General features: G+C 33.2%; 1 protein-coding gene across 1 annotated transcript in view; it reads left to right on the top strand.

Moving 5' to 3' along the window:
* Positions 1-19793, top strand: part of LOC145312600 (electrogenic sodium bicarbonate cotransporter 1-like) — a 50928-nt gene extending 31135 nt beyond the window's left edge. Inside the window, exons 21-28 of the mRNA XM_080151857.1 lie at positions 660-782; positions 4681-4764; positions 13162-13256; positions 14202-14261; positions 17029-17115; positions 17402-17558; positions 19125-19233; positions 19676-19793. Of these exons, the coding sequence (XP_080007983.1) occupies positions 660-782; positions 4681-4764; positions 13162-13256; positions 14202-14261; positions 17029-17115; positions 17402-17558; positions 19125-19233; positions 19676-19725 (765 nt within the window). The 3' untranslated portion in view covers positions 19726-19793. The remainder of the gene's footprint in view (positions 1-659; positions 783-4680; positions 4765-13161; positions 13257-14201; positions 14262-17028; positions 17116-17401; positions 17559-19124; positions 19234-19675) is intronic.
* Positions 19794-24191: the final 4398 nt, after the last annotated feature.

Here is a 24191-nt window from a genome sequence, read left to right as displayed (position 1 = left end):
CAAAAATTACATAAGAAATCTACAAAAATTTAATAAAATCTTATGTTAATAACCATTCTATGATTTTATTTTAATTTTATAAATTTTTATGTGATTTTCGTGAGGCAGCGTCGCAGCGACCTTTTTTTTTTAAGAATTGACCTCAGCTTGAGGCTGCTGTTTTTTTACGTCTGCGGCTGCTTATGAGCAGTTGGCTTTTACTGTTCAGTAAAAATAAATGCACTCCATCTTAGCCTGTTTTATTAAATGAGTTTAGAATATTTTTAGATACGGCTTATATCGTTTTAATACTAGCGGCTACGCTCCAAGATGCCTCTAGGGGCAACTTGAGAAGGGTGGAAGGTGGAGTTGAATTCGATATCCCAATCTTTTATTCAGATGTAAAAAGAAAAAGTAAAAAAAATATTTGAGAGGATTTTTTTTGGGGGGGAGGGGGATTTTCTAAGGATGATTTTCCGTGGGAGGGTTGTGATATACTCCCCCCCCCCCCAAATAGTTATAAACCTTCCCTGGACCTAAGAGAAGCTACCCTATAAAGGAGAACCATTTCGGTACAGCGGTTAGCGAGATCCTTCGATACACACAGATAGACAGAGATCCTTTTACATTATTATAAGGATTAAAAATAGCACAACTTCTCTATAATTTGTATTTTGCAGTTGATGAGTTTAATTGGATTGTGGATGATAAAATCATTCCCCTCAACTTCCATAGCCTTCCCAGTGATGCTTGTTGTCATTTGTCTCATCAGAAAAGTTATTGAATGTATCTTTACAAAGCAGGTAAATTACAGGAAAATTTTATCATTTAAATAAAGCTTTTTTGTAGAACCTATAAAACATAACGTCATACAATACAATTTACCAAAGATAGACCAATACACAGACTAAATTGCCAATACACAGACTAAATTAACTATGATAGACTAATACAGAGACTAAATTACAAATGGCAGACCAGTATACATTTTAATTGACCAAAGGTAAGCCAGTATTACGTCCTTTTTTTATAGGCATTATAAAAAGCTTTAATGCTTATAGTGTCTGTCTGTCTGAATGTATGTATATCCGCTAAGATTTTGTAAACGGCCGATCGTTTGACGATTTTCAGGGATGATTTAGATTGTTCGGCTATTAATACCTCCCACCCCCTTCCTTAAGAAAATATATGTATATATGGCAGGGTCTCCCCCCCCCCAAAAAAAAAAAATAAAAACATTGCTGGGGTAGAGGTTAAAACTTGCATAAAGACAGCCTTTGCTTGCTGCGTCCTTGTTATATGATTCATAAATAGGTCGAATAACAAAAGCTGAGTAATATCCAAAATTGAAAAAAATAATGACAAACAAAAGTATAAATTTACAGGAAGGGAGGGGGCTATTGGGCTGTCCCCAACGTTTTATAGTAACAAATTATTATTCGTTGGGGACTTTTATTGATTTTTGAATGGTTGGTTCATTAAGTTAAGTATACAAACATTTTGATTGAAAACTACAGAAAGGGTAATTTTGTGCACATTATTGGGGATGTACATCAATTTATAGGCCATTGTCTTCTCCCTTTAGATCCCTGATAAATTTAGGCCCTTGTAATCAAAATGAAAGCTTTGTTTCTTTCTAATTCCCTTTTCTTTTTTCCTTTTTTAGTAGCGAATCAACTATTTAAATTACTGTGACTGTCCGTTCGTCCGTTAGTATGTAGAGCTTAGGGGAAAATGTTATTTTTTCAGCAGCTATTCAAGATGGACGGCGGATTTTTTGTGAAGATTTCCTATACTAATTAGCTAATGTAAAAGATTTGTGTTTTATTTCCATGATTTATGGAATTTATCCTTGATTTATAACTAAACATTTGCTCATTAAATCACTTTTTGCATATTTCTATCCATGATTTATTGTGCTTCGCTACTTATGAATGTGTTATCCTTGTTTCTGTGTAGCTTTCCCCTCTGCTTTCTGATGTTTTATTGAATTGCCTTGGTGTTGGTGGTATAAAGTGGAGTGGTTTGGGAAGGAGGGGTTTAACTTTAACCAGGAATATACGGACTTTAAGACCGAAAACGACCATAGATTCGTAAATGGATTTATACCTTTTATGATTTAACATAGAATGAAAACTATATCTAAAACTCGTTAGTGTTAAAAATTTAATTCGGCATAGGTGAGGACATATAGTTATTTAGACACTTCCCCCTGTATTGTTTAATTTTAATATAACAAAGTACGTTCTAACATTTATTTCCTGACCATTCCCTCTATTCTTGTTTGCAGAAGTTTCTGGTCCCTCCAATACAATCCAATATTCAATTGGCAATTCGATAAACCTGGTAGCCCCTCGCCTTTTCATTCTCTATATTTTCTCCCTCTTTCTTTTCCCCAAGTCTTTTATTTCTTCGTTTACTATTTTCTTATCCATTCTTTTATTCCTATCTTTATCTTTTTATGTTATTTTTACTATATTTAACTGAGCTGGATCTTTAAATTGTTTAATGGTGCGCTGAATCAGGGCGATCAAGTTTGGCGCACCTAGATATTATTAGATTTCAATCTTTAAATCAAAATGGAATGGGCGAATCAGCGCGCCAAGTGGCGCGGTACTGGCGCGGCAATGGCACTCAACGAGTGACATTGCCGCGCTAAATTGAGTGAACTGGATCGCCCCGATTCAGCGCACCACTAAACGATTTAAAGATCCAGCTCTGGTTTTGAATATCTTATTTGAATAAAAACTGCTTTACAAATCGAAAAATACATTTAAGTGTAAATTTGAGTATGTTAAAATATTTCAATTAATTAAGACATTATCAGGGAAGCGTAGCAACCATATTGTACATAGATTATCGGGAAGTACGTACATTTTAAACTTGTTGTTTAACTATTAAGTATATTTCTTAACATCTAAATCGCTGCTACTCTATTATTGTGTAATAGGGTCCAGGTTTATGCTGCATTTAGCATTTATGGGATCTATGATAACAGGATAACAAAGAGGTTAAAACCAATTCAAGACTTAAATCTGAAAATGAAATAGCCTAAAACCATGACGGAACCTATGTCAAGCTTACCTAAGCTCTTAAATTGTTGTTGATGTTGGCTTTCAGGGATTTTCTCCTTTTTTTGTGCAAAATTCTGGAATTTGTTGCGTTCTATATATAATATAGATACATAAATTTAAAGGTTTCCTTTTATTGGCCTGTGCATTTTAGATAAATTATTAAATTCCACTCTAAAATTCATTGTTTTGCATTTTGCTTTTCCAGTGGTCAATTCTAAAAAAAAGTTTATTTTCGTAGGGAGGGAATATTGGCTACTAACTTAATTAGAAAGGGAGCTACATTGGGCTGTTTTTTACACTTGTCCCCAATGTTTTATAACATATCTTAATAATGTATTCTTATTCGTTGGCTTTACAACTTTGGTGACTTTTACAGAATATAGATTGGTTGGTACATTTAGTTGACTGTCCAAACGTTTCAACACTAATTTATAATATATATAAGGGGTAATTTTGTTTATCATTAGTGGGAATGTACATCAATTTAACGGCCATTGTCTTATTCCATTAGATCCCTGTACTTATAACCTACAACTTTTTGAATATTAAGTAAATATTTTGGGTGAATTTTTACCAGAATATTTATCTGTTTAGGAGCTAGCTGGGAGCTTTGGACAATCTGTTACCAGAAATATTTATCTGTAAAGGAGCTGGAGTTTTGGGTGAATTGTTACCAGAAATAATTATCTGTATAGGAGCTGCGAGCTTTGGACAATCTGTTACCAGAAATATATATATGTATAGGAGCTGTGAGCCTTGGGTGATTTGTTACTAGTAATATTTATCTGTATAGGAGCTGTGAGCCTTGGGTGATTTGTTACTAGAAATATTTATCTGTATAGGAGCTGTGAGCCTTTTGTGATTTGTTACTAGTAATATTTATCTGTATAGGAGCTGTGAGCCTTGGGTGATTTGTTACTAGTAATATTTATCTATATAGGAGCTGTGAGCCTTGGGTGATTTGTTACTAGAAATATTTATCTGTATAGGAGCTGTGAGCCTTGGGTGATTTGTTACCAGAAATATTTATCTGTATAGGAGCTGTGAGCCTTGGGTGAATTTGTAACTAGAAATATTTATCTTTATAGGAGCTGCGAGCTTTGGGTGATTTGTTACTAGAAATATTTATCTGTATAGGAGCTGTGAGCCTTGGGTGATTTGTTACTAGTAATATTTATCTGTATAGGAGCTGTGAGCTTTGGGTGATTTGTTACTAGAAATATTTATCTGTATAGGAGCTGTGAGCCTTGGGTTATTTGTTACTAGAAATATTTATCTGTATAGGAGCTGCGAGCCTTGGGTGATTTGTTACTAGTAATATTTATCTGTATAGGAGCTGTGAGCCTTGGGTGATTTGTTACTAGAAACATTTATCTGTATAGGAGCTGTGAGCCTTGGGTGATTTGTTACCAGAAATATTTATCTGTATAGGAGCTGTGAGCCTTGGGTGATTTGTTACTAGAAATATTTATCTGTATAGGAGCTGCGAGCCTTGGGTGATTTGTTACTAGAAATATTTATCTGTATAGGAGCTGCGAGCCTTGGGTGATTTGTTACCAGAAATATTTATCTGTATAGGAGCTGTGAGCTTTGGGTGATTTGTTACTAGTAATATTTATCTGTATAGGAGCTGCGAGCTTTGGACGATCTGTTACCAGAATCTGGAAAAAAGAACAAAAGAAAAATTGGACTCAAACCTTCTGTGGACATGGTAAGTTCTATTTTTAATGTCCATCTGTCATCTATTTGAGAAATATGAGTATTGGTCCAGGGTAGGTTTCATTAATTACGAATTGGTTGTCTTTTATTCTTGAAGATACAGCCCAAAAAATTCGAAATCCCAAAATATTTTTTTCAACAAAAAAGGAGAAGGAGCTGTATGACAGTTATTTTTTTTTATGTTGATCTCAGGATGTCTAGACAGTTACATATATAGGGTCTGACTTTTTAAAAACGGTCAGACTTACATAGAGTTATAGAGTAGCTTTTACACATGGGCAATTAAAGCCTAGATCAATGTTTTCGCAAAGCAAAATTTATATATTATTATGTACTTTATAAGTAACAAGCGAAACCCTATATTAAACTTCCTTGAAATGAGAAATCCTAATCGGTTCAGTGGTTATCGAGATCTGAATGGATAAACAAACAAAACATATAATAAAATAAACTAAAATTATGATTTACAGTCTTAAATAAAAATATAGAAAAAATATTAGAGGCCAAAGTTTAGGGCGGCCTATTTCACAGTTTTGATTTTGTATAATAAATTATTGAACATGCATATATCAGGATAATAGAATTATATTGAGAAATTAAAATAAGGTAAAATATCCATGTACCAATGTTTTATTCTACCTTTCCTCAGAAATATTAAGGGTTAAGACAAAGGATGATAAATCAAAGTACATCTCCACTGATGACAAACTAAATTGTCACTTGTGGACTGAAATTATTGGTGTAAAACTTTAAGGCTTTTTACAGTGCCTTTAAAAAATGACGTTATACAATACAAATGACCTTTGATAGGCCAACACACAGACTAAGTTACCAATGACAGGCCAGTATACATTTTAATTGGTAGGCCAGTATGACGTAATTTTTATAGCCACTATAAAAAGCTTCTAAAATTTTAACAGTTTAAACCAATCAAATAAGAAGTAAAAGTGAAAGTACCCAAAGTTATAAAGCCGATTTAATGGTTTATAAAACTTTGAATACTTTGAATGATTCCAGTCCATTATCCCTTCCCCCTCTGATATTTGTCATACATGGCAAGTTATTAACTGAGTTTTGGACCATCAAAGATATTCCATTGTAAAAGGCAGAGCCCAGCGGGCAGGGGTGTGGGGCATAGCGGGCCAATAATTCTTCAACAAAACATTTTTCCTCGCTTCTCCCATAAAATGCATTAAGCTTGATCAAGATTTGGTGCACATTCCCTCCATCTACCAACATTTATCCTATACATGACAACAAAACTTTTTAATCCAGGAAAATGTATTTTAGGTAAAGTACATCCATCAACATATAAGGTCTCTCTGCATACATTTTTAGGTGTAATTTAAAACCTGTTCATGATAGATTTCAACACATATATTTGGTTAGTTTTTTTTAGTCAAAGAATGTAAGTTCATTTTTTCAAGCTACTTTGTATTATATTTTTTTTTATGAGCACTTTTTTGAAAGCAATTTTACCCCACTTATAGTTATCAGAATTTAATGATTAATGGCTTATTTTCTTCGTTTTTTAAGGGAAATTATGAAACAACCAAAAAAATTACAGTTTTTGTTGAAAAAGTACAGTAAAGTTGAAAATTAAAAACTTAGGTGTCAACATCTAAAAATGGTTTTAGCGCATTTTTCTTATGTTCAAATATTCTACCTTTTGCAAGAATGGCTGCAAAACGCTTCAAAGTTGAGATATAGAGCTATAAATTTATACAGATACTATTGGGGACATGTACTAGAATAGGTCAAAGTTTGAAGGCCATATCTCAATCAGGGAGAAAGTACTGGCCCCCCAAAGTCGACTACTGAAAATCCAATTTTTTTCTTGCAAAGGGTAGAAGATTTGAGCATAAGAAAAATGCACTAAAACCATTTTTAGATGTTGTCACCTAAGTTTTTAATTTTCAACTTTACTGTACTTTTTCAACAAAAACTGTAATTTTTTGGTTGTTTCATAATTTCCCTTAAAAAAACGAAGAAAATAAGCCATTAATCATTAAATTCTGATAACTATAAGTGGGGTAAAATTGCTTTCAAAAAAGTGCTCATAAAAAAAACACACTGTATAATACAAAGTAGCTTGAGGTCTGGTCGTCTGAAGCTAAATATCTCAGTAACCGCTGAAGCGATTTGGTTCTACTATTGAGGCAATATATCTACTGATACTGTGGTGGGTTTAAGCTACTTTCTTGGAGGGTGGGAAGAAAAAGTATCCCCCTCTCATTTTTTTTTCTTTTTTTGTAAGCAAAAAGTAATTGGTGAACCAATATAGCAATTAGTACTGTGGTGGTTTTAAACTATTTTCTTGCGGTGAAGCCGCTAGTTATACAGTATGACCCTCGAAAAAGTATTTTTAAGCATCTGCAGCCCTTATTTCTCAATGAATTATTAAAAAATGCATATGTCCTTGTTCTCCATAGTATTTCACGTAAGTAGATATAAAAATATTTTTTTTACCTCCATTAACACCGGAGATTTTTAGTGCTAAAGTTTTGAAAAAGTGACTGAGTAAAAGATTTTTTTTTGTTTCTCTTATTATTTGGAGTTATATTATGTTTTTCTGGCAACTGAATAATGAGACACAAAAAAAAACAAGTTAACTAAATATTTCTTTTTTATTCCACCAAAAAATATAAATTTTTAATGGCAAAAAATACTACTGAATGAATTGATTATTTGCAAATTTTAGGTTATTTATTAACCCTTATTTATAGAAAAGGATTAATTATGACAGTTGCTCCGCCTACTTTTCTGACATCTCAATTATTTAAGCTCAATACATTAAGCTTTTTAGACTAAAAAATCTTTATGTTTTATTTTTATTTTCTTTATAACTTTTTTGTTATTAAAGTTAGGATTGTGAAACAAAAACAATTTTCCTGCTATATTCGTAGAGATTTATTTGGTTTTTTAATCTTAAACAATTTTGCCTAATAAGTAAGTTTTTCAAAATATCATTAAACTAAAAAGACTCAAAAAATATGTGTAAAAAATGCTTCTTACTCAAAAACTAAATTTTTTATTTCATTTTTGTATAAAGTTTCTGCTAGTAACAAAAATAAAAGGATTTCTAGCTTAATTTTGCTAAAAAAGTCGTTTCATGTTAAAAGTTACTTTTTCCTCAGTCACTTTTTCAAAACTTTAGCACTAAAAATCTCCGGTGTTAATGGAGGTAAAAAAAAAATATTTTTATATCTACTTACGCGGAATACTATGGAGAACAAGGACATATGCATTTTTTAATAATTCATTGAGAAATAAGGGCTGCAGATGCTTAAAAATACTTTTTCGAGGGTCATACTGTATAATATTGTAGTAGCCTAGTTTTCCGCTGATATCAAAATAAAAAATTATGAGATTAAAACAAGTTTTGTTAGCACCGAGGAGCCAAAGGCACGGGCTAACAAAACTAGTATTAATCTTATGGTTTTTAATTGATGATATTAGTGAAAAATTGCCAGTAATATAATTCAATACAAGAACCAGTTATTATGAATATAAATCGTTTTTTTTATAATCAACGTAAAGTTGTGGAGGTGGAATATTAATATTGAAAGAAAATATGACTTTAGATGAAATACCTCGCCACGAATCCTCGGCTTTATGATAGAACATAAACCTGAATCTATAATACTTCAACACTCCTGGATAATAGAACATTCAAACGTCAGATTTTAACAAGAACAAGAATGACTTCATCCAATGAAACAATCTTTTTTAATTACTAAAAAACATTTTTCTTCTTTAAAGGATTTAAAGTTTTGAATTTAGATGGATATACAGTGTGTTTTTTTTATGAGAACTTTTTTGATAGCAATTTTACCACACTTATAGTTATTAGAATTTAATGATTAATGGCTTATTTTCTTTTTTAAGGCAATTAATAGAACAACAAAAAAATATTTCAGTTTTTATTTAAAAAGTACAGTAAAATCTAAATTTCAAAACTTAGGTGTCAACATATAAAAATGGTTTTAGCGCATTTTTCTTAAAAAAATGGATTTTCTGTAGTCGACTTTGGGGGGCCAGTACTCCCTCTCTGGTTGAGATATGACCTTCAAACTTTGATATGTTCTAGTACATGTCCCTAATAGTATCTTGCAAAAGGTTGAATGTTTGAGCATAAGAAAAATGCGCTAAAACCATTTTTAGATGTTGACACCTAAGTTTTGAATTTTAGATTTTACTGTACTTTTTAAATAAAAACTGAAATATTTTTTTGTTGTTCTATTAATTGCCTTAAAAAACGAAGAAAATAAGCCATTAATCATTAAATTCTGATAACCATAAGTGGGGTAAAATTGCTTTCAAAAAAGTTCTCATAAAAAAACACACTGTACAAACGTTTCAATGTGAATATTCCAAAGTGGGCCAATTTTAGGGGAAAAAGTTAGGGTACATTTGATTGTAAATTATGTTGGTAATCAAAGTTGGTAATTATCGTTGTTTTAAAAAACTTGGGTATCATAATAAATCTTGATGGGTTGGTTTAATCTAGTAGTATCCAAACTTTTTAACGGATCAGGGACGTCCAAGAATAGTGGGTAAAACTCTTTACTCCCCACCTTCCCTCCCCTCCAACACCCCCAAAAAAAAATGGAACCTCTTATTTAACAAAACCCCACACCCCACCGCCACCCCCCAAAAAAAAGTCAATTTTCCTATCCTTAAAGATACCTGTTCAATATAAACTATACATAAGTTGGATCGAATATTTTCCCTGACAAAATTATGTTCGCCACAGGGTTAAAGTAGTTTTCATTTTTTTTAAGTGGAAAAAGTAACAAAATCAGCATGTTTTGAATGAACGTAAGTTCTTTTGGTAACGGTTTTAGATTTCCTACACTTTCTAAATCTTGCCTAATTGTTATATGAATAATTATGCAAAGTTTGAATTCGTTAGGACAATTCCAACATGTTTAAATGATAGCAAACCATTCAAGACGTATGGACGGACCACCCTAATTATAGAAAAGCTTTGCTTTTAAAAATAACTTCCTGGAAGCACCTAAAATTTAGATTACTAAAATGTGCCTTGTTCCTGATTAAAGTCAAGTCTCTTGGGAGGAATAAAACTGTAAGGGCCGACTCAAATTATAAAATGAAAGAACAGACTGAGTTGGTCGGGCATGGTCTTACAAGGCTCGGCATCCGCAGCCGTTTTTTTAAAAAAATTGGCAGGTTTTTTTGCAAATCAGCCGCAGACGTTTTTGGACCATATTGGCAGTTATACTACTACTATTTAAAGTTGTTAGGTCTTTTTGTTTGTCCATTAAGATATCGTTAACTACGGAACAAATTGAGTTCTCCATTTTAGGGATGCATCACATAGTTCCTAGCATGGTTTTAAGCTATCTTGTTATCAGATTATCTTTTATGTAACCATTTTCTAACTACTTACTTTTTTTAATACAGAGCTTTTATGTACTTGGGCGCAGCCGCCAGTATTACAATAAAAAAATATGCAGCCGAATTTTTGTCATAATCCAGCCGCTACTATTACCTTCTGGTTGCCATTAGCTGCAATTGACGCTGCTGAAATTTATTCCTATTAGTGTAAACCTCCGGCGGTTGCTGAACATTGAACTTTAACATTGTTATATAATCGTACATTGAGTGGAGAATTTCAGACCATTTAGATTTCATATTTGTATACTTATATGCATATGTGTGTCTGTCTGAGTGAGTTTTGTATTGAAAGATCTCGATAGTTTGGTATTGCAAATTTATACACAAAATTACCCCTTCTGTAGATTACAATTAGTGGTTGAAACGTTTGAACAGTCAACTTATTGAGCCAACTAATCAAAAGTCAAATTAGTCTCCAAAGTTGTTTTCAGCGAATAAGAAAGCGTTAAAACTCTGGAGACCAGTGTAATAAACAGATTAATGTCCCCTCCATCCCTGACTTTATGGGTATAATTATAAAGTTGCAACGTTTTAAAATTATAGCAATGTCATGTTTAATATTCAGTTTTTGCTGTGCTATAATGGACATAATTGTACTTGCTTTTTTTGAAGTAGATTGTACATTTTATTTGTAATAACTTTTACAAACAGTAATAGAGAAAACTCCAGGGATCTCGAGGGATAAGACAATTGATGATAATCAAATTGCAAATTATTTTAGCAAATTATTTTTGCAAATTGTTGACACTACACAGGGATAAGGGATGGGAAACGTAGGAAAATATTATTTCAGGCCTATTTCAAGCCTAGGCCTATTTCTAGCCTAATAAACCAGTTTTGGGATGGCGCAGTGCTTCGTATAGAACGCTAATAAAAAAGCTGTGTGTGTGTGTGTAGATAAAGTATAGAATCAAATTCAGGTAGCTAGTTTAAAGTAAAAAACATAACTTTTTATAAACCTATATATTAATGGCTTTTGTTAAAATGAAGTTTTTTCTCTCCCAAAATTTTTTTATCTTTTACTTTGGTAATTTGAACTGTCAGAAAGCTATCGTTGGGTTTCCCTCAGACAGATTTTAGTTTGTATTATTTGCATTTTTATTAATGAGTAAAAATTTTATTTGAAAATTTCATTGCTAATTAAAATTCAAAATAAATAAATTAATATGCACTTGGGTAACATTCTTTCAAGTATTCTTTGGATTCTATTATGTAGTGATATATTTGTACTGTGTTGTATTGTGTATTGTACATATATTAGGGTTAAAGTGTTGTATCAATTCCGTATTAGATTTTTAAAATTCAAAATACAACATCTAATTTATAAACTACCAAATGAAAATTCGTAGCTACCTCCTTTCCAAAAAATAATCCCGTTTTTTTTGTTTTTTCTATATGGCCCTTTTTTAATGTTTAACTCTAAGCAGATTTAATAATTAAGCTTATGTGATCTAACACCATTTATATTTAGTTTTTAGTAGCAGACGAAATCATTATTTTTTCTAGAATTGTCTGCTTTTAAAATTTTCGCCAATTGGTGATTGGTTGTTAAAAACAGGCCGATTCTTATTGGTTTAGAGCTATAGCTACTTGGGAGCGTCCGCCAGTTTGATAGTAATTTGTAATAGTTGCAATATCCCTTTAGAATCTAGGCCGGGACCTAATTAATGGCCAGGTTTCCTATCCCTTATCCCTGACACTACATAGTTTGTATTAATCTATCAAGTCCTCAATGTTTTGGAGCTAACAAATGGGAGAAAATAATCATAAATCTCTCGGTGCGAGAAAAATAACAGTCCAATGTCCCCTCCCTCCGTGGTAAAGGGTATAAAGAAGAGGAGTTATATCAATAATTCCTACAATAATTATTCCTTTTGTTATTTTCCAATTTGGAATTCTATTCTGCGACAAGAGTTATAGGGATAGAGGGATAGATAATAGCGCAATATTTTTCATCTTTTTAAAGCGAGGCTCTTCAAATTTAGGTTAGGTTCATTCCTACGTTATTAATGGGTAGCTCTTACGTAGTTTTAAGCATGCTAGAATCGTCCTATCGTTTTCATGCTGATTCCTCAAATAGTTAGGTAACATTCCTAAACTGAAGCAACTCTATATTGCTAATCTTAAAAAAATATATTAAATGTGCTATAATTTTCCTGATTCTTATTGATAATTTTTATCGCATATTGATTTAGTACTATTTAATAAGCGTAGCATTTCTTTTATCAAGTCTCAAAATGAAAATATGTTCATATTAAGCATAAAAGAAAATCGAGACAAAATATAATTTTCACTTCATTTTCGTATTCCAATATTTCAGAGAAAAAAGGGAAAATAAGTTATAAAGTTTTTTCTTAGAAAATCTAGGTTGAATGACCCAGTAGAGAAATCAACGATTGATTAGGGATAAGTAATAAAATTCATAGAAAAAATAGTCCATATTTTTACATTAAGAATGTAAGAAACACCCAAAAAATAGTTTTGCCTTATATGCTAAGGGTTTGTTTAGGACATCGATAAGAATTTTCATTTTACGAATGAAAACATAGACGTCAAACCTCAAACACATCATATCCCCTTAAAATTTTTAAAAAGCCGAACCTTTTGAACCCCATTTTTTCCCTTCTCAGAATAAAAAAGCTTGGACGTCTCTGATTGAAAAACCTACACTATATTCTAATTGGTCCAGTTTACTCACACGAGATCTAAATTTACTATATTTATTGTAATAGCGGCTACGCCCCTAGAGGCCTCTAGTGGCACGTAAAATGTTTTCTTTTCAATATATGTTAAGATCAGCTCAGATATGTTTACCAAAAGATACATAAAACGCCGCTAGGCGGTGCGACTTATATTTATTTTTTTGGCAATTTCTCCCAAAATAGTATAGAGAGATCATTCGGTACAAACATACAGACAGCCACACATAGATCCTGTTACTTTATTATAAAAATTATACTTAATTAAGGAGATGAATGAAAGTGATGATGAAGATTTGGACGGAGTTAAACTTAATCAAAAGAACATGTCTATTACAAATGGAAGTTTAGCTAGAAGGAAACGGTAAATTTTCCCCCCATAATTTAGCTGTTTTTGACGATTTTTTGCCATTCCCTAGGTTTTGATGGGGTGGGAAGGGGTTGTTTTATTAGGTTGACCCTGAAGTACTTTTATTTAGGAAGTAAAATTTGTTAGATATCATGTGAAGCAAATTTTTTTTGTACATCAAACCGTTTTTTTTATGGATGAATTTCAAAAGGGCGCAGATTTTATATTTTTTGAAGACATTTATGATTTAATGGATTAACAATTTAAAAAACTTCCAACTTTATGTCAATGATAGTTATGTCCTTGAGCTTTGCTATATAAAACAGGCCAGTAAATTAATCACAAAATATCGCATTTTCCTTTGAGGGTAGTCTAACATCAAATTGTAACATAAATAAAACGTGGCATATTTCGATCGGACAAACGAATAGATATATATATGAAACAACAAACACTCAGCTAGTTAATGAGTAGCTTAGCTACTGAAATAGTTCTTGGTTTTTTTTTATGATTAGAGTAAAACACTAGAGAGAGAAAGGGTTAAATAATTGTATCTCCCCATCGCAACCGCCTTGTTCAACCTTTCTATTCTAAAATCAACCAATGGTGACGCTTATATAAACAGAGCCAAGTAGCAGAAAATAATTTAGAAGCAGACGAAAGAGGTCTTTGAAAAGGGAAGGGTGGTAGTTGTCTGTATATACATCTATACTATATATCTGTTGTTTTATGGGTATAGAATATAATTATACATGAATATATGGACAAGGAAAAATTGTCGTCAATTAAACTTGCTATATTTGAATTCTACATTCTCATTTATTGGTCAGATCGTTCATCCATTAGAAAGGGAGGGGATGGGTTACAGGGGGTGTTATCTTAGTCAGCTGCGAGTATCACTTTATCAGATTACATGACAATCTAGTAATCCAAGTAATAATATATCCATTCTGTGTTTAGATCTGATAATGGAGATGGTACCAGTGATGAACTTGAGCAACTTATGTCATTAAAAGTCAGGTAGAAGGTTCATAATCATTTTATTTTTGCAACTGTCAATTTAATGTAATGGATGTAGAATATACGTGGATATTATATCAGGGTAAAACCTGTCGACAATTTAGGTTGTCATTTATTGGTAAGTTTGTCTATATAGTAGGACTGGAGGAGATGGGGCAAAGGGGGGGAATGGGGTGGATTGTTATTTTAGCCTGTTACAAGTTTAATAATAATCTGGCAGGGGCGTCCATGCTTTTTATTTTGGGGGGGTAAATTTTTTTTAAGGGGGGGTTAATTCGTTTTGGGGGGGGGTAAAATGGCGCGCGAAGCGAGCCGCAAATTTTTTTTACCCCCCCCAAAATTTTTACCCCGGGGATAAAATTTGCTTGGGAGGGGTAATTACCCCCCCTGAAATCTGTTGGTAGGGGTAAAATTTGTTTACCCCCCCAAAATTTATTTTATTAAAAATTTAGTATTAAAAATTTTTTTTGTTAGAGATTTTTTTATTTTGGGGGGGTATTTACACCCCCAAAATTGTTTGGGGGGGGTAAATACACCCTCCTAAATTGTTGGAGGTGCCTACGGCACCCCTAGGATAGGGGTAAATTTTAAATGGGGGGGGGGGTAAAATTAAAAAAAATTTGGGGGTGCCTAATTCGTTTGGGGGGGGAGGGGTAGATATACCACACTTTTCTGGGATCTTGCCAAGTCAAGTATCAACTGTTGGGAATATCAAAGGATGACTCCATGCAAAATTTGAGCCGGATCCGGCCAAAACCGGCCGTGAATTTTATAAAAAACCGTTTTTTTCCGGTTTTTAGGGGGTATCTGTAAATCGATTCAGCTGGAGCAAAACCGGTTGGAGGTACAAAAAATTTTACTTCACATGAAATTTAGCCAATGTAATTGCCTACAAAAATGTACTTCATCATCAACTTGATTGGACAACTCTTTCCCCTCCTAAATGTCCATTAAAATCTCGGAAACGGCAAAAATCGCCAAAAATCACGCCTTCGGCGGCGAATAACGGCTAAACGGTCAGCCGGAGGCGAATGAAACATAAATAAAGAAATGTCCGCCTCAAAAAGTTGTTAAACATCAATGAGATGCTTGAAGTCTCTAAAACGACTCCTTCCCCTCCTTTAAGGGGAAAAAATGAAAAAACGTGATTTTCAAAAGTATGCCCACTTCGTGGGTGTGGGGGGCACTGAACCTGTCACCCCAGGGTCACCAAATATAAAGTCTAGGCGGCCCACAATGCTGAATTTTCACCAAGTGAAAGTCTTGTGTCATTATCTCTTATGAGAAAAAAGTTATTAATTAATTAAAATTTAAAATTTTGATTTTTTGATGGATTTCTTTGATGAAATGACAGGCTGGTCAACTTTTAGGCCATTTTTTGCGGTTTTTGGCCCGCCACGCCCAAACGGTTTGAGATAATCTCACGGGACCTTTTGCCCAACCTAAGTCTGGTTATTTGTGAGGTCTAAAAAAAAAAAAATCCCGGATTGGATGAAGCACGACGTCGCTGCGCGCCGTCAAAAATCGCTGGTCGGCTCATTTTGCCCCCTCTATCACTCACCTCGTGCCATTTTTCTGTGTAAAGATTCTAATTATAATCTTTTGCGTAAGTCTGATTTTTTTTCCTAGACCTCACAAATAACCAGACTTAGGTTGGGCAAAAGGTCCTGTAAGATTATCTCAAACCGTTTGGGCATGACGGCCTAAAAACCGCAAAAATGGCCTAAAAATTGACTGGCCTGTCATTTCATCAAAGAAATCCATCAAAAAATCACAATTTGAAATTTTAATTAATTAATAACTTTTTTCTCAAAAGAGATAATGACACAAGACTTTCACTTGGTGAAAATTCAGCATTGTGGGCTGCCTAGACTTTATATTTGGTGACCCTGGGGTGACAGGTTCAGTGCCCCCCACACCCACGAAGTGGGCATACTTTTGAAAATCACGTTTTTTCATTTTTTCCCCTTAAAGGAGGGGAAGGAGTCGTTTTAGAGACTTAAAGCAAATCTTTGATGTGGAACAACTTTTTGAGGCGGACATTTCTTTATTTATGTTTCATTCGCCTCCGGCTGACCGTTTAGCCGTTATTCGCCGCCGAAGGCGTGATTTTTGGCGATTTTTGCCGTTTCCGAGATTTTAATGGACATTTAGGAGGGGAAAGAGTTGTCCAATCAAGTTGATGATGAAGTACATTTTTGTAGGCAATTACATTGGCTAAATTTCATGTGAAGTAAAATTTTTTGTACCTCCAACCGGTTTTGCTCCAGCTGAATCGATTTACAGATCCCCCCTAAAAACCGGAAAAAAACGGTTTTTTATAAAATTCACGGCCGGTTTTGGCCGGATCCGGCTCAAATTTTGCATGGAGTCATCCTTTGATATTCCCAACAGTTGATACTTGACTTGGCAAGATCCCAGAAAAGTGTGGTATATCTAGGGAGGGGGTAATCGCCCCATTACCCCCCCCCCCTTGGACGTCTATGTAATCTGGTGTAAGATCCAAGTAATAATAAATCCATTTCTACTCTATACATGTTTTTAAACATGTATTTACTTTTGATATCTAACAATAATTTTGTACTTAACGTACAGAGTAATAAAAAGTTATGGTCCTTGAATGATTGATTGGTCGACAATTTATGGAAGGTCTTCACTATTCGAAGCGGCATCTGAGCTTCTTTACGATACTTTGAGACGACATTTACATTAATACTCTTAATAAATCGGCCTTTATTTCTTAATACAAACCAATCTTTTGTTACAGGGCTCGCAAAGTAAAGCCAGCAGTAAAAACAGTACGCAGTCCTGTCAGATCCCCTCCAGCAAATATACCAACTATACCTGAAAGAAGGTAACATTTATTCAAGGATCTTAAAGGAGAGTGATAAAATTATATACACACTCACTTACAAAAAAAACAAAATTAACCCTTCTGTACATTGAAAGGATTGGAAATGTTTGAATTTTTAATGCTTCTACGAGCAAATAAAGATTTAATAAAAGTCCCTAATATTTTTAAGCCAACGAAATGAAGTTTAAGTTTTAAAACTTTGGGGACCAATATAATTTGCATTCCAAAGTCCCCTTCCTTTCTCAATGATTTCATGTGTTAGAATGATTACCACTCTCCAACTTAGGGCAGTGAACCTATATTCTGTTTTGAATGTCAGGGTGACGATGTATCTGAAGCATATTGACGACGAGATCTACACCCCTGTACACCTCACCCCACTCACTATTGAGAATCTTACAAGGACGTTGAACACAAGGTTTTCAGCTCTTAAAGATTTACAGGTATTGTTTGTCAGATTTGTACTTTTAGAAAGACTTTGGATATCCTGTAATATAAAATAGTATTTTTTTTGTCTGAAGCTTAAGATCACTAAATTTTACTCTTCACGGAAGCTTTGTAAATAAAAGGCTATTTTCTTACCTCATCAGCCCCCCCCCCCCTTTAGAATATGAGGGCGAAGCAACGATTATTTAAAATGTATAACGATTTTCTCGCCATTATAAATAACAACCTCCTAAAAATTAATTCTAGAATTTTAGAAGTTAGGTGCAAAATAAATTTCTAATGTTTGAAATAGGTCTTGTCGGCCTGTAACCTATTCGTTACCAAGCTCTCTCTCTCTCTCACACTCTCTCTCTCTCACTCTCTCTCTCTCTCTCTCTCTCTCTCCCTGTGCACTCCTGATGTGAATAATGTGTTCTCTGCTGCTTGTAATATTAGATGACAAATTCTACGGATGCATTATACTTTGTTTTATCTTTCAACTCAACAATTCTTAGAGTTTCTAGTAGAGATACCTTTTAACAAGGACGACAACATCCATAAATAGCGAAGCACAAAAAAATATCATGGATAAATAAACAGACAAAATGAGTTGTAGCTGAGATTTTGTCAAAAAATATAAGGAATCTTCAAAAATTCAAGTTTTTTGTTTATTCTAAAATGGACTGTTGACATTTTGAAAATCATATGACCACAAAAAATCTTCTCGACAAAACTCACTATGTCTGTCTGTCTGTCTGTTATGCTGTATTTGAGATTGGTATTTTGTTGGAAAGATATATTTGAATCTCGTGTAAACATTTTGACAAAAATTACCATCTACTCTACACTTCCTTCAAACTGCTTGGCTGTTCATCTTACTTTTATATTTATGAGCTTCGCTACTTCTGGAGGTTTTATTCTCGTTGATTAACAATTTACAACGCAATGTAAGACAAAAACAAAATTAATCAGCAAGACTAAAATATATTTTTGAATAACTTTGATTTAGTAGGCAGACAAAATAAGAAATCACTTATTCTTCTGTTTACATTTTTAACAATCAAAACAAATGTATGTTTGTTTTCATTTGAACATTGAACATTTAAATACTTTCATGTTTTTTTTTACATTTTGTCAAATTACATATTAGCGGCGTTTTATTTTAATAAGGTTTATTTAAAGTACTTAAATCCCATCTCCCTTCTTATCTTTTTAGATTTAGAGAGAGGGTGTTATTTTTAGTGTTTTTATGTTTTACTTTAGGACAGGTTAGATTATATTGCCATTGGGTACATGGTAGCCCTGCATAGTTAGGGCACTGCGGGCTATATGTACTGCATAAACCCCTTATTTTCAATTTATTTTAAAAATGAAGGAAAGGCACGGTTTTATGTGATCGCTTGACAATTTGAGGTAAAATACTCGAAACAACAACTCTTACATTAAATCTTGCTTCAAATATCAAATCTACACTAAAAATAAGCACAATAAACCCTCTAATAATAACTATTCTTTGCTTATTAGGAAAAATATATATTACAAAATTAAGAAGTCTGATTTTCTTTTATTTGCAACCTGTGTAGATCACGACAATCTTGGAGAAGACAATAAAGGGCATCACCTTCCCCCTGGACGATAGCATGCTCGAGTTCTTCAAGGACCATCAAGTCTTTCATATCACTTTTGTTGAAGGTAAACACATTATATTTTTTATATTATATATAAAGTATACTATTTTTCGCTGTTTTGTAATTTCGCTGTTTTGTAACATTCGATGTTTTGTAATTTCGCTGTTTTGTAACATTCGCTGTTTTGTAATTTCGCTGTTTTTGTTTTTCGCTGTTTTGTATTTACTCCCTATTAATCAATAACCACTTCAGGGAATTTTCATATAGGTCCTAGGATGGATTAAGGATATTTATAAATATTTATAAGTAGTATTTTACATAGGGATATTTTACCCAAACTTTTTATATAAAAAAATAGTCTGAAACCATCCCAGACCTTAACTATAAAGGAGAACCATATCGGTTCAGCGGTTATCGATATCCTTTGGTACAGACAGACACACACACGGACACATAGAGATCCTGTTACTTTTATATGAGGATAGTGAAGATTTTTTCCATTTCAGATGCAGACAAGAATGCTGTAGTTACTATGACTGAACAGAAAATTGAATAATTTTACATCAATGTATTTTTTTCTACATATCATACTATTTTGTTTACAATAATTATCAATTTTTGTAATTCATTATTATTCTATTAAATCTATTGCCAAAGTAAAGAAATTTATCTAATAAAGCTGAAGTTTTGAAAAGCAATTGTCTAAATTGATATATTTGGGAAGGGAAAATTGGCTGAAATTGGCTAAAGATAGCAAATCTTTCCAAATAGCTCTTCAATTTAACATTTAAAAGGTTGAGATATATATTTCATGGCTCGGCAGCCGTGCCAAAACTTCGCATTCTCCTTTTTTTAAAATTTACTGAAAGGCCAGTTTAATATCACAGAAAGTGTATGTATAAAAGTGCCTCGCCCTATATTGAGATTGCTTACCTAAAAAGCACACTCCAAACTAGCAATTCCCGAGATCTTCAAAGAAAAATGACCTTACTACTTTAAAGTGGAGAATAAAATGTCGATTTGGTTGCGGTACAAGTGGCTAAATGGCGTCTGCCGAGCCCTGTATTTCTAGTGGGATAAAATCAAGTAAAGATCTATCTTCTAAGTTGAAATATTAAATTAAAACCTTAAAATTATTTGCTTGACAATACACAGTAATAATGTAAAAAAAACAGGGATGACAACATTCGTTTAAAACGAAGCTAGGCAAGTCAGGCAAATGATCAACAAGGTAAAATATCAGCGCCTTCAATATTGAAAATTACAACAATTTTTGAAATGCTAAACAAAATTTTGTTTTCTATATAAATAGACCTACATTCCTGCCGCGGGTAATTATGGATTTGCAACGCTTTCAAGATTAGTTCCTAGAGCTATCTGGAATACTTATTTTCAAGGTTTGAATTCGATAGGATCATTTTGACACTTGCAAATTTAAGATCCGACGACACACTGTATTGTGGAAATACTTCGCTTCTCCAAATTATAGTCAATATTTATAGGCGTTTCTTTGAAATTTTTATGATCAGTGTGACGTTATATTGGATATATTAAAAGGAAAAAAAATTGTCGTCAATTTAGGCTTCTAATGTAGACCTCATTTATTGGTCAGTTCATCCAGTAATAGGGGATTGGGTGAAGGAGTTTGATGGGGGGATCAGTTTTTCGGGCAGCTACAAGTTTCACTGTATTAGAGTACATGATAATCTAGTGTAAGTTCCAAGTAATAGTAAATTCATTTTCATAATCAGCGTGACGCGATGTTAAATCATGATAATTTAATGCTTTGTTAGAGTCAAAACAACATTAATTGTAATACTCCTAAAGTAATAAATATAAAAATGTAGATCCCCAATTCATTAAATAACCTAATTAGAAAACTATGTAGGAAAAATCCGACCATTGAACTTCTTAGGATAAAGTTTGGATCATGGAAAGAAAACGAAGAAGCGGGTTAATAGGTTATTAGGGTCTATTATGGTGTCTAAAAATGACATCGCTCTTATTATTAGATTAAATCATATTAGGCTATATATAAACAAAATCTTTGTCTGATTCGAATTCTTTTAAAGTTCTACGGGCTATTGTGTCTTATTAACTATCTAGGATATTGCATCTATTGCTGAAATATAACAACTTTGTGGCTTTCAAGTTGCTTTCTTTGTATTGTAAAGGAAAAGTTATATTTGTGCTCTAGATAAAAGTACAATTGGTGCTTTCCCACGATGTACAAATCGAGCATTGAAACACCATTGATATATGATTAATTAGTTTTTTCCCTGAACATAACACTTTACCCTGCGGGGCCAAAACCTGCGGTATAACCTAACCAAACTTAAATTAACAAACAAACAAACGAAAAACTACCCCCTGTTATTTTCAATTTATTATAATACAGGGGGAGGGAGGGGGGGGGGGGGAGGTTCGAGCTCGACAAGGCACTTCAAGGGAAATTTCTACATGAATTTTACTTAAAGTTAGATAGATGCAACTAAATAGGAATATAATGACACTATAATGAGGACAAAATATCAGTTTAAAACTTTGCTCAGCGTAACAAAGTTAAAAGTTTTGACAAACTTTGTTCCTCTTTCACACCAAAGGCATAGCTCAAACAATTTTTAAATATTGATACTTGCATAAAATATAGATAAATTTTAATATTAATAATTCTTGAATAATCAAACTAAAAAAGTAATAAAACAAAATACAAATTTTATAAGCAACTTCATAACAATGGATATATCATTACTTTAATCCTACACAAGACTTTCATGTTCTCTAATAAAGCGAAAATTGCAGCGGGCTGAAATAACGATGCCCCTTCCACCCCTTTACCCATCCCCTCCCCTTCTATTGGATGAACGAACTGACCAATAAAGGAGATCTCCTATAGCAAAATAAATTGACTATAATTTTTCCCTTGTAATAGTATCCACGTATATTCTACATCAATTCTAATAACCAACCAAACCTAAAAAATGTAATTAATATCTTGAATAATGAAGTCTCACGAGAAAATGAAAAACAATGAAACGAAAATTAGAGGTAAAAGTTAGTTTAGAAACTACAGAAAGAAATTTGCAAGCTAATGTCTAATCAAAGTTGTAAGTAACTACTCCAAGTCAGGGGAAAATATTCTCAAAATGTGCAAAAAAATATGAATTTTTAGGAAAATATTTGATAATGTATGATAAAGTGAAAAGTTTTGACATTGCTAGTTTTCACAAACGCAATAAGATTTTATAGTTTTTATACCAGCGAATGAAAGACTGTGTTCATAAAATGTTGGGGGTTGTAAAAATAACTGGTTCTCCGCCATACTGAAAAATCATGTATAGCATCGTATTACAGACAACTTTCCACGAATATTAAAATAAAAATTTATAATTTTAACATTAGTTTTGTTAGCCCGGGCTATTAGCCCCTCGGACCACCACCCACACAGGGCTAACAAAACTGGTTTTAACCTTATTATTTTGTCATTTAATCTGCAGAAATCTGTCTATAATACGATACAATGAATAACTATTATGGAATCATTTAAAAAAAATAAATAGTTCTTTTTACCTTCCCAAGGAGGGATAAGACATTGTCATTTAAATGATAATTTACCTAATATTTCCACTAATCAAAACTTTGGGGACTTTTATTAAACTTTGATTGAGTTGTACAATTCTTCAGTAGGATTTATCGTAATTGGAGGTGTACAATGTACATCAATTTATCGTTCATTGTCTTATCCCTGGTAACTACCCAAGTTTTTCAATCCAAGTCTATGATGACATAATGAGAGAGAAAATAAAACTTTTTATGATGGTGCTTACATCAGGACAGGAGGGGACATTGGGCTGTTTATTACATTAGTCCTAAAAGTTTTACAATAACGTTTCCTTATTCGTTGGTTTGACAACTTTGGGGATTTTTAATATCTAAATGTTTTAATTACTAATTGAGAACAACAGAAGTGGTAATTTAGTGTTTCATGAATGGGGATGTACATCAATTTATCGGCCATTGTCTTATCCCTTAGATCCCTGTTTTTACATATATATTCTGGGTATAAATGTTTTATTTTCAGACAAGATTTTAGGATAATAATTTCGTTCATATTGGATGTGCAGTATTTTAATTAAATGATACCTTCACACAAAGTGCCTATTGAGCACTGGTAAGTATTCGAATTTGGGGGTGCCGTAAGCACCCCTAAAATTTTTTTCATTTTACCCCCCCCCCCCTTTTAAAATTTACCCCTACCCTGGGGTTGCCGTAGGCACTCCCAACCATTAAGGAGGGGGTATTTAACCCCCCAAACAAATATTTAATAAAATTTAAATTACCCCCCAAAAATTTTACCCCCCCCCCCCCGACAACGACGAACAACTATTTTAGGTTAGGTTAGGTTTTAGGCTAGGGAGCCGAGCGCTGCAGCTAGTCAGGCAAAGGGGCCGAGCGCTGCGGCTAGGCAGGCTAGGGAGCCGAGCGCTGCGGCCAGAGTTCATATTTCGCTGTCGAGGGGGGGGGGGGTATCAAATTTTCAAAATTGAAAAAAATTTCTAAGAGGATAATACCAAAAAAATTTGCGGCGCGCTTCGCGCGCCATTTTACCCCACCCCCCCCCCAAAGAAAAAGAAAAAGCTGGGACGCCCCAGTAACCTAACCTATAGTAATAAAAAAAATCAACTTAATACCTTAATTATTACCAAATTTAAAAGTGAGCTATATTGAGCGACTCATTCAATAGGAGCGACACTGTTTAAAATCATATATCCTTCCACCTTAGAATTACGGGCAAACACACATAAAAAAAAAGACAGATACACGCATTTATAGAGTAGCTTCGCAACTAAAACTGTATCTAGTTTTGTGTATATCTTATTGTAAAGCTATTCTGTTATGAACTCTGTAATTTGGCATACAAACCAACTTATACTACAATAAGGAAAGGGGGGGGGGGATAAAGAAATAGTTTGAGATAAATATATGGAAATAATATAAAAGGGGAGAGTAAGGGGGAAAAAG

Source organism: Acartia tonsa, chromosome 2 (assembly GCF_053477335.1).
Source record: "Acartia tonsa isolate MP-2025a chromosome 2, ASM5347733v1, whole genome shotgun sequence".
NCBI classification, from domain to species: Eukaryota; Metazoa; Arthropoda; class Copepoda; order Calanoida; family Acartiidae; genus Acartia; species Acartia tonsa.
This window is presented reverse-complemented; position numbering and strand designations above follow the sequence as displayed.